The 13,620-nt window shown below is 38.5% G+C and overlaps 1 protein-coding gene across 1 annotated transcript in view; it reads right to left on the bottom strand.

The window, feature by feature from the left end:
- Nucleotides 1-2,955: 2,955 nt before the first annotated feature.
- LOC111867370 (patched domain-containing protein 3) overlaps nt 2,956-13,620 on the bottom strand; it is a 118,345-nt gene continuing 107,680 nt past the window's right edge. Inside the window, exons 7-10 of the mRNA XM_023857160.2 lie at nt 12,858-13,171; nt 11,422-11,634; nt 7,213-7,422; nt 2,956-5,202 (exon numbers count right to left, since the gene is read on the bottom strand). Coding sequence (XP_023712928.1) covers nt 3,973-5,202; nt 7,213-7,422; nt 11,422-11,634; nt 12,858-13,171 — 1,967 coding nt within the window. The 3' untranslated portion in view covers nt 2,956-3,972. The remainder of the gene's footprint in view (nt 5,203-7,212; nt 7,423-11,421; nt 11,635-12,857; nt 13,172-13,620) is intronic.

Raw genomic sequence — 13,620 nt, 5'->3', positions numbered from 1 at the left:
ATCACATCTGAGAAGACTGTAATCTTGCAAAGATGAGATGTGTTCTTTGTATTCTCTACATTTTTCAGTTAACTGAAATGTTATGAATATTTTGGCGACATTAGTAGGCCAGTATCAGTCCACTTTGCTTTTCTGGTATCACACATTTTGAAGCGTAGTTGGTTGAGGCACTATGCTACAAGCTGGAAGGTCGTGGCTTCAAGTCCTGATGAGGTCATTGGATTCTTTCAATTGACCTAATCCTTCTGCCCACCCTATGGCCCTGGGGTCGACTCAGCCTCTTAACAGAAATGAGTACCAGGAATTAAATAAATAATTTTCCTGGGGAGTAAAGCACATTAGGCTGACAACCTTACCACCTTACCAAGTTCGCTTGTAATATAATATGATTATATTCAGATTTTGAAGGGAAAATACATATTAGTCATTCCTATTTTTCTGTTCTTATGTAGCTGACGTGAAAATTGCTTTACACTTGTGTTAAGTGAACTGTGGGGAAGTTCCTACTCTATCCTTATCACGTGAACTCTTATTTCATCGCTCGTCGTTAGCCGCGTGTGTTCTGATGCAAGAGTGATCGACAGAACATGTGATTCACTTCGTTCCCTTCCTCCAGTCAACTGTGAATCCCCGTATGTTGAATTAACAAGTGAGACATATATTATATTAGCTGTTAGTGGAGATTTGTCGCTTTGCTGTGCATTAAACAAATAAAGAATTTGGGGATGAGCTCAGTGTAATCAAAGGATCAGTAAGTGGTCTGCCCACGTTATTTTAATAACTTTGAAAGCGTCTGTGTGCGTGTGTCGGATAAAACAGTTACCTCATTGTAGTGGAAAATGCAACGCCTCAGTATCCTTGCCAAAAAAAAAGGGTAATCTGGAACGCCATTATAATGCTCTCCATAGCAATAAGTATGATTCTGATTTTCCACCCAAAAGTGAAATTCATGAACTTAAGCTCGAAGATCTTAAATCGAAATTAGCATCCCAACAACGGTTGATGGCAAAACCAAGGTCACTTTCTAACAATGCAACCAAATCATCCTTCAAGGTCAGCAATCTGATCATTAAAAAATGCAAACCTTTCACAGAATGGGAATTTGTAAAAGATTGTTTTCTTGAAATAGCTGATAATCTTTTTGAAGGATTTAAAAATAAGAAAGAGATCTAACTACTATTCAAGATCTTCAATTATCAAGTAACACCATTGTGCAGCGAATAGAAATGATGTGTGGAAACATAACAACAGTTGAAAGATGTTTCCAGTTGTGTTGCTTTCTCCCTCCAGCTGGATGAATCTACAGACATCAGAGAGAGAGCCCAGTTACTAGTTGCTTTCACAACAAACATCATGTGTCCTGTTATTTTTACCAATATTTTTGCTTAAAGCGAGATACGACGATAGGAGGGGGTGGTAGATCACTGGCAGTTTTGACACTAAACAATCGATCACAACCTGTTTGAAGTTGGACATGCCTGGTCTAGACCCTCAACGTCTCACAACCCTATGGACCACCATGGCCTGTTACAGGGATAGCTTAACTTTTACTCTTATAGATTAGTGTAATTGCTTGAGGCAGTATTCTACAAGCAGGAAGGTTGTGGGTTCGATTCCCGCAATTTTCAATTAACCTAATCCTTCCAGCCACGCTTTGCCCTCTGGTCGACTCAACCTCTAAGAGAAATGAGTGCCAGAAATCTTTGTGGGGGTAAAGGGCATCCAGTGCTTAAGGTTGACAACCTTCCTTCAAGATGTAGGTATTCACCTACATGACTACATGGAGACTGCACTGTGTTCTGGGTCACTGTTATTGATTGAATGTTGTTTAGGGGGCATACAATTTCAGCAGGCACTCGTGTGTCCTTAAAATAACTGAACCAATCACAATCTCATGCTCAGATCAAGTTTTCAGTGGTCGCCTTTATGATATCACAGTATGTAACATACACATATTCCGCATTTGTGGACATCTTTAATTCTTTCAGTGCCAACCCTGAATACACTCAAATGTCTTTCTAGCATGTCTGCCAATCCAACCATGAAACTACACGTCCCTGTGGCGTCTGTTGGGCCAACCTCCGGTCATGTTCATTTCCAATTTGTTTTAGTCACACCAATGGAGGTAGCAAACAGAGTCTGGTACCTGATTCACAGTGGTTTTTTGCTTGACTTATTCTCTGCGCTTGAGGATGGAGGTGACATGTTCCTCTGAAATGCTGGTTTGCTTTCAGCAGACTGCATGATATTGTATACTGTGCTACAAGCCGGAAGGTTCCGGGTTTGATTCCCAATGCCATTGGATTTTTCAGTTGATCTAATCCTTCCAGCCACACTATGGCCCTGGGGTTGTCTCAGCCTCTAGCAGAAATAAGTACCAGGAATCATCCTGGGTGTAAAGGGTGGCAGGTGTGTAAGGCTAACAAGCTCATCACTGTCTGTTAGCCAGTTGTCTAAAAAATGTGGGAGCCTCAGCATCTCTCAACCCTATATGTCTCTACAGCTTGTTACGGGGATAGATTTAATTTTACCTTGTTTAGATGACATTGTATCCTAGAAGATCGAGCTTTTTAACAGCTGAATTTTCATGTCTCTTCAAAGAATTAAATTCAGGAGGCAGTACTAACCCTTTTCTCCATGATAATTCAAAGAATAACAAGAGGGAAAGTAGCATGTATAGGTGTGTGTGTGTTAAAAATCTGATCTGGAGTGTGGCAGTGCTTGAAAAATACGGGATGCGGCTGAAAAGGCAAAAAAGAAATCTGTGGTGTTGAACAATGATCACAAATGACCGAAGCAGTGGAATAACCTGTAAACGCTCCTAGGACATTGCAGGTGAATATCTAAATCCATCCACTGGAACAGCTACATTCCTGTGCACTGTGATTTATGTTAGATTTTAATGTAGTCTGGATGTCCTGTGATGAGAAATTCTGAAATGAAGATGTCTTTGAAATATTTTCAGTATCTTATTAATCTGGGTTACATGTTATTCTGTAACATGTTATAAAAACTGGATATAAAACCAATAGAACAATTCAATTTGATAATCACTACAAACACAAAAGCAGTGCAGCATAAACTGAACACTTGCACATTGCCATCTTCAGTACATGAATTAGGATCGGAAACTTCAGTTTTGTCAGAATCTCACTTGAGGCAAAACTTGGTGCAGGGAGAGAGAATCAGGCAGAAATTGTAGATAACAGCAGTCTATAACTGTCCCTTAAATAAACAGTCTTATATGCGCTTCTATGATCTTTGACTTTGATGAAACACACTGTGCTTCTTCAGATTGGCAAGTACCCACAACTATCATCTTTGTTCCACGTTTACATCATAATATAGGGGCCCCAGGCTCACTGATTTTGAAACCAAACTACCATTGCACAAGATCCTGAACCAGTTAAATCCAATTAATATCCTTAACATATGATGTGTCTAATATCCTACAGTGTCATTCACAGTCTTTAGAATGGTTGCTTCCTAAAATTATGTAAACATTTGTGGTTCCCCTTGGAAACAACTCCTGCGGTCCACACCTCTTGTATCATAATATAGTAATATGACCCTCCGCGTTATATATCAGCACTCACGCCCCTTTCATCGTTGTTGAATAAAATAACAACATTATTGTCTTCTAGCTGGATCATTAATAACATATGTTTTTCAGGTTGACGTATCAGTCTGACTAAGGGACAGTGCCATGTATACTGAACACTATTTTGTCACCTGGAAGTCTTTTTAAGTCATTTATTTGCATGACAACACACAGTATGTTCTGCAAACAAAAGATTAGTCTTGCTATGCAATACAGCCACAGATCTTGCTAACCAATTTTCACATTTTCCATTTAGATCTTGTATGCAATATATACTATGTAGTCACACTGTTCCTAATATGGCCCATTCTGGACAAGTCACATAGGCAGTCATTCGTTTTGAGCTCTTATGACAAGTGTTCATTCCTTCGTCATGGAAATTTCATTTCCCCTATATAACTAGGCACACTATGTGAATGGTGATGCTGGTAACGATTGCTTTGTGACTTAGACCTAGGAGAATATTGCCTAGAATCATTACGTGGATGGTTCCTATGCCATGCAGAGGCTTGGTCGCGTCTGCTGCGGTGCCGCCCTCCTTCATCACTGAGGTATCCAGAATTATTGTATACTTCCATGAGATGAGGAGGTTGGAATTCTTGTGGCCTTCCATGGCGATTTTGTGCTCCAATTGCGTGGGCTGAAGATGACTTCCGCCATCCATCCTCATAATGTCTGCGTTGTTCACAGTCCTCCCCTGCCTCACCCCTTTGCTGCAGACGACGTTGGGACTTGTTTGAGCTGGCTTCACTGGAATCTTCCCCAGATGTTCCTAAACCCAAATCTTTCTCCAAGGACCCTGATGTATCACCATATTTTCCTGCACTGTACATTATCATATGACTCGGGAGACCTGGCAGCGGGACGCCAAAGTGGGGGCCATTGCCAACATTTTTGAGGTGATAATTCCCTTCATTACTCTTTCCAAAATACTTTGGTGATGAAGATTTCATCTCACCATTTGTACATCTATATACAAAGTTACTGTGACTTAATGGGTTCAGAGAAGGATGGGGAATACAGAATGGGTGAGGAAAAGTTTTCTCCACTTCAGAGGGATGCTTTGTGTCGGGCGACTGTTTTTCCACTGGTTTTTGCTTTCTGGAGGCGGTACAAGAGCCAGGTCCAAAGAGGGATAGTAATACTGGCAAAAGGAAGAGACCGTGCATTGCTCCAAAGAACACTACAAGGAACACCATCTTGAAAAACACCAAGAAGATATAGCTGCCTGCGAGGACAAGGCTTATAACTGCAAGGATCGTACTGCTAGCCCCTTGAACGATGGGCAGCCCTAGGGCATACAGACTCTCCTTAACGCGCTCTTCAGGGGTGCTTCCTTTAGATGACATGTAGGCATAGCATATGTGTGCTGTGAAATCAACTGAGAATCCTATGCACATGATGAGATTGATCATCGAGATGGAGTCGAGGCTCACTCCCCACAGCGCCATATATCCCGCGACTCCGGCCTCAATGGAAATGATGGACAGGGCAACCCAAACGCAGCACAGAATGTTGGGAATGAAGACAAAGCACACCACCATCATGACAAGAGCACCAATTATCATACACTGAATGGAAGTCGGACGCACCAGTTCAAACTGTAACAGGAAAAATCCTCATTGTTAGAAATGTCAGCTGGTAATACTTCAATACCAGATGGTTATCACCGAGTTACCGTGCAACAGAGTTATTTCTGTGGTGTTAAGTCACTAGAAGAAAACTACACTATTTTTTATGATTATGTAATAATATACAGTGAACCCTCATTAATCCAGTTGCAGTTAATGTGGATCAAAACATGAGGAATGAGAAATTCTGTTCACAGTTGAGTACATACTGCAAAAGACACATGGCATTTAGGAAGGCACATGAGTCACTTGTCTGTTCAGACAGAACTTGACATTTTCTGCATTATTATTCAGAATTACTGGGTTTTTGGACTTTTTCCCATTGTCCGATATTCTAGAAACTAGAAAACATGACATTTTCGAAACTGGATACGTTTCCATCCTCAGGTAAGGGGAGAAGACACCTATTCAGTTCGGTCCCTTAGAGCTAAGGCAGTGATTGAAGTCAGTTCTTTTTAAGGGACCCAACTGAGTAGGTGTCTTCCCCCTTCACGTGAGGATGGCAACAGATCCAGTTTCCGAAATATTGTGTTCTCTAGTTTTTAGAATATTAGATGATGGAAAAAGTCCAAAGGCCCAGTAATTCTGAGTGTTATACACCATCGTAAGAACCTGTTAGAATCTACCTACAGTATTATGTTAAAAAAATGTACAACTTCTGAGTCTTCAATCGATGAATAAATGTATTGCCTTTCTATAGTTTTTAAATAAAGGCTGTTCGGTAATATTTTGTTATTTATTTTCATCACTATTTATATCATTAAATTTTCCATTTATTTGTCTTTTAGACCTATGTTTTCTTAATCTGGATGACTTCTCCCCTCAGTTACTCTATATTAGTTAGAGTTTACTGCATTTAACTTGGTATTTTATTGTATCAGAATAAAAAGCGTTGTGCATAAAGACAACCTGATTTTTGTTTGATCATTTTAATAAAGAGAATTTTATCATGCTCTTACCTCAGTTTACAGATTTTTTACTTAATTTCCTTTCGTGAATCACCAAAAATTTGTTCCTAGAGTTCCAAATGAACAGAGTTCTTTCTTCAGAACCCACATAAGCATTTGTGCTTGATCGTCTTTCTTTCCCGTCATTCAATTAAGAACAGCATTGTTTATTACAAGTTATCTATACATTTAACATATTCTGAGCATCAAATACAGCTGGCTGACATTATTGCATGTATTACTGCTCTAAAAATTGTGATATATTTACCTTATTTAAAAAATGGCTATTTTCAGAATAGTGTGATTGATAATAATATTTGATAATTTCAGGAAATATTTTATTTAATGATTAATGTTGGAGATTACTCTTAGCTAAACCAGTTGCTGGCAGAAGTAAAATATGTAATCATGTACCAACAAAGGTGCAGAATAACAGAGCTTGCCAGTAGTAAAGATGCAGGAATCCTGAAGTACAATGCCTTAAGAACTATTAAATGTTACCAGAATACCCTTTATAATTCTTGAGATACATATATAAATAAAATTTGATACTTAATAAAAATAGATATGTGCAAGTGCTTATACAATGCCTGTTTCTAGAAACTTTTGGCAGTTTTGCTGGTGCTCATTCATTGTTTGCCAGTACATGCACCAGCTGAATAAAAGCAGTCTGTGTGCACATACACGTGTATATATATATATATATATATATATGAATGGCTAATTCTACTCTATTATTATGTAAGATAAGAAATAGTTATAAATAGGAGCAGAAATTGGTAGCAATACATGGCACTGGAAAGTATGCTCTAGTCGGCACTGTATTGTTGTTCTGTTAAGTTTAGTATCTTAGTGTAAATGTAAGTGTCTCACCAGAAGTTTTCAAGTTATTGCAGTCGGGCATTCTTGGTGACCTTTGTTATTGTGGGCAACAAAATTGTTCTTGTAGAGAAATTTTTGGTCAACACATTTTGTGTTCCAGGTTGGGTTGATATATCAATAGGCTTTATTTTAGTGTTTATAATTTGCTTACCTGATCAAAGAAGACAAAATATGGATGGAAAACACTGACGTTTAGAGGTGACTGGTGGCAGACGTTCCTCAGCGCTCGAACCATCTCCTTCTCTCCGTTGGTATCGCTGATGTTAACAGCTTGTATAAGAAGTCGTGATGCAATGATACGTGTTCCATCATCATTGAACTTCACATCGAGGGAGAATGGGTTTGGTTTGTACAGCCATAGCTGAAACAAGCCAGAGAGGTGTCACAGAAAGTAGTGCCAGAACATACGTGTAGATGGAGGAGTGCATTCTACCTTGAATTGAATTGAATTGAATTTATTTACATTCTATAAATCCTAAGTAGGTTAGTACCTTTGGATACAGAACAAGTCAAAAGGTTACATACATAAGTACAGGCAATTTTAGCTTAAAAATTAATATAACTTAATTTTACATCATTCTCTATTTACATTGAAGTATTCATCTAAAGAGTAGAAGGAATGAGCATGTAGATAATTCTTTAACTCTGATTTAAACTTTTTAGTATCATTGCCCAAGTTTTTAATACTTTGTGGCAGATTGTTGAACACTTTTATGCCAGTAAAGTAGACTCCTTTTTGATATACTGATAAAGTTGATGAGGGTAGGTGGAAGTTATATTTTTGTCTAGTATTCATGTTATAGACATCAGAATTTAATTTGAATTTATCTTTGTTGTAAACAACAAATAAGAGAAGCGATAATATGTATTGCGATTGAAGAGGTAGAATTTTTAATTTCTTAAATAATTCTCTACATGAATCTCTACTTCTACATCCTGTAATGATTCTAATTATATTCTTTTGTATTTTAAAAATTATTACACTATGTGAAGAGTTCCCCCAAAATATTAATCCATAGTTCATAATAGAATGAAAGTAGGCATGGTAAACCATCTTCAATGTTTCCTGTGACATAAAAGGCTTAATTGATCTCATCGCATAGCAAGCTGCATTTAATTTAGGTATAATTTGTTCAATATGTATTTTCCAAGACAGTGTACTGTCTACATGTATTCCAAGGAATTTTGTATCAAGTACTTTACAGATTAATTTGTTGGCATAACTGATGTCCAGATCAATTTGGTGGTTGTTTTTAGTTGTGAATGATATGTAATGGGTTTTATCAAAATTTAATGAGAGTAAATTGGCTTCGAACCATCTGTTTAAGGCTTCAAATACAATATTTATGTCATTTTTAAAGTTTTCAAATTTAGAGTTCTTAAATATTATACTAGTGTCATCTGCATATAGAATTGGTTTAGATTTATTGTTGATGGTTTTAGATAGATCATTTATGTAGAGAAGAAAAAGTAAGGGACCTAAAATTGATCCTTGTGGAACACCGTGCTTTATAATTCCCCAGTTTGAAAATGCATTATGACTGGAGTTTTTATTATTTATTTCAACTCTTTGATACCTGTTTTTGAGGTATGATTTGATCCATTCATTAGCTTTGCCAGTTATTCCATAGAAATTTAATTTCGATAGTAAGATATCATGATTAACACAATCGAAAGCTTTTGCTAGATCACAGAAAATCCCTCCCACAATTAATCTGTCATTGAGAGCACTTAAAATATCGTTAGTTAGTTCATAGGTTGCTTTTTCTGTTGTTAGGTCTTTCCTAAATCCAAATTGCTCTTTGACTAATATGTTGTTAGAATTTAAGTGTTCAAGTAGTCTATTATACATAACTTTTTCAAAGACTTTTGAGAATGAAGTCAATATGGATATTGGTCTGTAATTAGAGATGCATTTTCTCTCTCCTTTTTTAAAAAGTGGTTTCATTACAGCGTATTTTAAGCGTTGAGGAAAAGTACCTGATGATAAAGATTTATTACATAGATGATTCAAGGGTGAACTGATGTAAACAGAGCTTGCTTTAAGTAATTTGGTAGAGATTTCATCATATCCATGTGAATTTTTGGGCTTAAGGGATTTAATAATGTTTTCAATTTCCTTCCTTGTTGAGAATTTGAGATTGATATTTGGAAATGAATTGTTAAAGGCACGAGACAGATAGTATATTGGATTATTATTATTATTATTATTATTATTATTATTATTATTGGAATATGTTTTCTCAGCTAATGAAAGGAAATATTCATTAAATGCACTTGCGATAGCTTGTGGATTGTTAGTGGACTTCCCTTCAATATTCAAACTTTGTACGTCTTCATTAACAGATTTCTTTCCTGATTCAACTTTCACAATATCCCAGGTGGTTTTAATTTTATTGTTTGATTTTAGAATTTGGCTGTTATAGTTATTCTGTTTGGCTTCTTTAATGACTTTTGACAAAATTTTACAGTACATTTTGTAGTGACTTTTTAGTCTTGGATCATTACTGTCCCTACTGGCCAAATATAGTTGTCTTTTGTGTTTACATGAAGTTTTTATTCCAATTGTTATCCAGGTGGATTTGTTTTTATTTTCATTTTTGACTATTTTTAAGGGAAAGCTTGAATAAAAGATCCTCAAGTATGTGTTCAGAAAGCAATTAAATTTAGAATCAATATTATTGCTGTCAAATACATTGTCCCATGATTCATTACTTAATTTTGTGACAAAATCTGCCATCGTATGCTTGTTGATTTTCCTTACTGTTTGATATTGTTGATTACTGGGCTGAAGGTCAATATTATTTATTTCTATGAGTTGAGCATCATGATCGGATAAGCCATTTATAAAGGGTCCTACAGTATAGTCTCTTAATTTTGAGTTATCAATGAATATATTATCTATCGCTGAACTAGAATTATTTTGAACTCTTGTGGGAAAGTTAACAGTACTGGAGAGATTGTAAGATGATAACAAAGAGTCTAAATTTAGTTTCCTATTACTGTCGATGAGATAGTTTATATTTATATCACCACAAATTATAAATTCAACTTTTGAACTATGTAGTACATTTAGGATGGTTTCTAATCTATTTATAAAGTGATCGAAGTTTCCAGATGGGGCTCTATATAAAGTCAGTATACAAATATTAGAAAAAGGAGAGTCTAACTTTAGAGCACATGCTTCCAGATCCTGGTCTTTGGAAGTCTTGGAAGTGTATGCAAAGTTTACAGATTTTTCCTATGCCTTTGAACATCTTTTTGATCTTGATGTATATTTATTACAGATAAAAACTCCTGTGGGCAGACCTAGTTAAGGGTGCGTGTAGCACTTCCACATATCAACTGGTGATGACAGGGACTTCCCCCCCCCACTTGGCACTACAGCCCCAGTGGGCCTAGGCCTACCTCCATGAACTTCTCCATTCACTTCGGTTGACAGGGACTTTACTGTATGTTATTTCTTAGTCGTTTTTTATATTTACAACTGACAAATCAAAATTTATCACCGTATCCTGATTGCATAAATCTTTTTGAACATTGATAAGCTGCTACTTAATATCTTGCATATAATTTTCTGGGGCACATGGTAGCATAATTGGTTAAGGATCTATGCTACAAGCCGGAAGGTTGCGGGTTCAATTACCGATGAGGTCACTGGATTTTTCAAATGCCCTAATTTTTCCAGCCATACTCTGGCCCTGGGGTTGACTCAGCCTCTAACAAAAATGAATACAAGGAATCTTCCTGGGGGTAAAGGGCGGTCTGCCGCCGTGTAAGGCTGACCTGACCGCTTTCTGTGAGCTGACTGTCTAGAAAAATGTGGGAGCCTCGACGACCTGTTACAGGGATACATTTACCTTTTAATCATAATTTTCTGGCACTGTAATATGAATATGTATAAGAGGAGTTGCATATATATTTCTATCATTTTTAACCTCTGCATTAAATTGAGGTAAGCGATAAGCTTTACGCTCCAACCACGTTAACCCCGGAGAAAGATCCCCAAGTATTCACTGGATGGGCCCGACAGCTAGTAGGACGGTGCAGAGAAGAGAGCCCCTGGGATTCTATTGAAACCATAACGTTGTCTTTGTAATTAAGCACCATATTATGAAGATGTATGGAGGCGTGGAGGTATATGTACGCATTCGTAACCTTGTTACTAAATGGAGGTGAGTGGTCAGTTTTACTCCCGGAGAAAGATCCCTAAGTATCCACTGGATCGGAGGTTTTTGTGGGCCCCAGAGCCGGGTCTGGACACGGTGGAATGGATGTAAACCTTAAGGTACCCAGGCCACAGCACAGTCACTATACTGACAGATATTTCGGCTGTAGAACTGTAAAAGCGAAGTCTCACCTCCTTAAGCGTCTTGATGAAGCTCTGTTCTGTGTCTATGGACACGTTGAGGTAGTCTTGGTTCCGATGAACGTAGCCGACGAAAGACCGCAGCCAGGATTCTGTGTACAGCGGAGAGGAGATGTAGGTCGTGTTCTCAAATGTCTGAGTCAGGTTCTCCACCTGAGCCTGGATCACTGGATCAGAATAATTCAGCTCACCACTGATCACCACCTATAACATACAGTAGTAACATTGACGTAATTAACGGGCGCGCCATGAGAAGTCACCAAAGACGGAAATCTCGAGGTAGGCGGAAGTTTGCGTTGTAATCCATCCTGAAAACATCAGTGTACTTACTTACACTACAGGGCAGTGGCTCCCAACAGGAAGTGGGCCTCTCCCAGCGCCATGTTTGCTTATTTATAACTGAAGTGACAGACCAGACATTGGGAAACTGGTATAAGTTCATCAAGCACATCCATCGCATTAGCAATTTACTAACAGTGAAGTAGTTTCTAAATGCGGTATTTTATTTTGTCATTGTCTTCCGTAGTGGGTTGGGCAAACCGCTATTCTGAAGAATGCTTTTTGTGGGACAGGGCATGGAGCACTGGGGTTGAGTTTATGGAACCATGGGGGCGGCGGTCCGAAGAAGTTTGAGAACCACTGTTATGGGGGAACGAAATGAGACATAAATTATTTCATACCTCTGTACCGACATCACGGTTACTTAGCAATACGAAGAAAACTCACTAGTTCAATATATAAAAACGGGCGATCGTCCGAGAACACTTAAATGTATTTACCATTTACCCATATCTGACATTTGAGGTCATGACAGCTGTGTATATTAAAATGACAGTACTCCATTTGAGAAAAGATTAATTTTGAAGGGTGCTGCTGACCATTGGTTCAGTCATCTCTTATGTGGCTCATATAACGATGCTGTCAGAATCAAGATTATACAGGATAATTGTTGAATCACTGGGATAGCAGTCCGGTCCGTTTATACCGGCGTTGCAGAGCAATGTGCTCCTTCCATCTTGAGGTAGATATCCTGAAGATGGTAACAGCACGTTTCTCTGAAACTATCAGTAAACGCTGCCAGAATACACAGCGTCACATTCTAGAAGACATCTTCCAAGGAATTTCTCCAACAGTTTAATTGCTCCAACAAGGTCACGGAGAGACTGACAGGCATTCTTGACCTTCACATGACGTTCAGTTTTACTTTGTAAAGAATGCTTAATGTTCATTAAGGCCCACTTCCTGTATGAAACAATCTACGTCATACCTCATGTAGGCAACTTTACGGACGAAAATTCCCACCGGCGTGTGAGTACCGGAAGTATGTTGAAAATGGAATCTAGTAACTTCCTGATGATGATGTAACGGTAGGTCTCTAACAATGACGCAACATTGTTCCCATAGTACATGGAGCATATTATTGTTACCTGGATCCTGTATGGAAATTCTCGGAAGTAGAAATCTTCCCGGTCGTAAAACTCAACTGAGTAGGAGTCAGACCGGGAGAGTTTCCGTCGCTCGAGTCCCTCTGTGATTCCCGTGATGCCATAGCAGGCACCTGCAATGTAGCATGCGAAGACGGCCACCACGATCACTTTGACCGGCCACCAGTTGAGGATGGGAGCCATATTATCTCGGAAATAGGCCATGATGCAGTGTTCTTTGTTATCTCGTGGGTTGTTTGGGTCGCTAGGATCTACGCCTCCCGTGCAGAACTTGCGGTACAGCCAGGACCTTTCATCTGTAAACAAGATGGCATGATGTAGCGCACAAGATTAACATTTACCTTCTATGCCGTTTCTAGGGCGTACGTGGGTTAAGGAATACTGAAGTGTAAACCAGCAAATTACAACAGAATCTATGGAATGCGTTCATGGGATACGTGGAAAAGTCCATTTGTGGCCTTGTGTAAGGCTTTATTACTGATCAGTTTGGCTGATAATCGGAACTGGCCCAAAAGCCTCAGTGGAGGACTCCCGTACAGAATTTTAAGTAAGTTCGGAGACGGGTTTAAATGCTGGTACTGTCACCGACAGACATTCAGGTATAACGGTCAGGTTTAACTCTCTTGCCTTGCGTGGTACTCTTCCTAACCTAACACAAGTTTAGTGGTGGGATTTGAGGTTTTCACGGCGGTGAGTAGGCCTGATCAAGTAACGATGTTCTGGTATATGACACAGTCTAGTTTGG

Source organism: Cryptotermes secundus, unplaced genomic scaffold (genome assembly GCF_002891405.2).
Source record: "Cryptotermes secundus unplaced genomic scaffold, Csec_1.0 scaffold278, whole genome shotgun sequence".
Classification (NCBI taxonomy): Eukaryota; Metazoa; Arthropoda; class Insecta; order Blattodea; family Kalotermitidae; genus Cryptotermes; species Cryptotermes secundus.
This window is presented reverse-complemented; position numbering and strand designations above follow the sequence as displayed.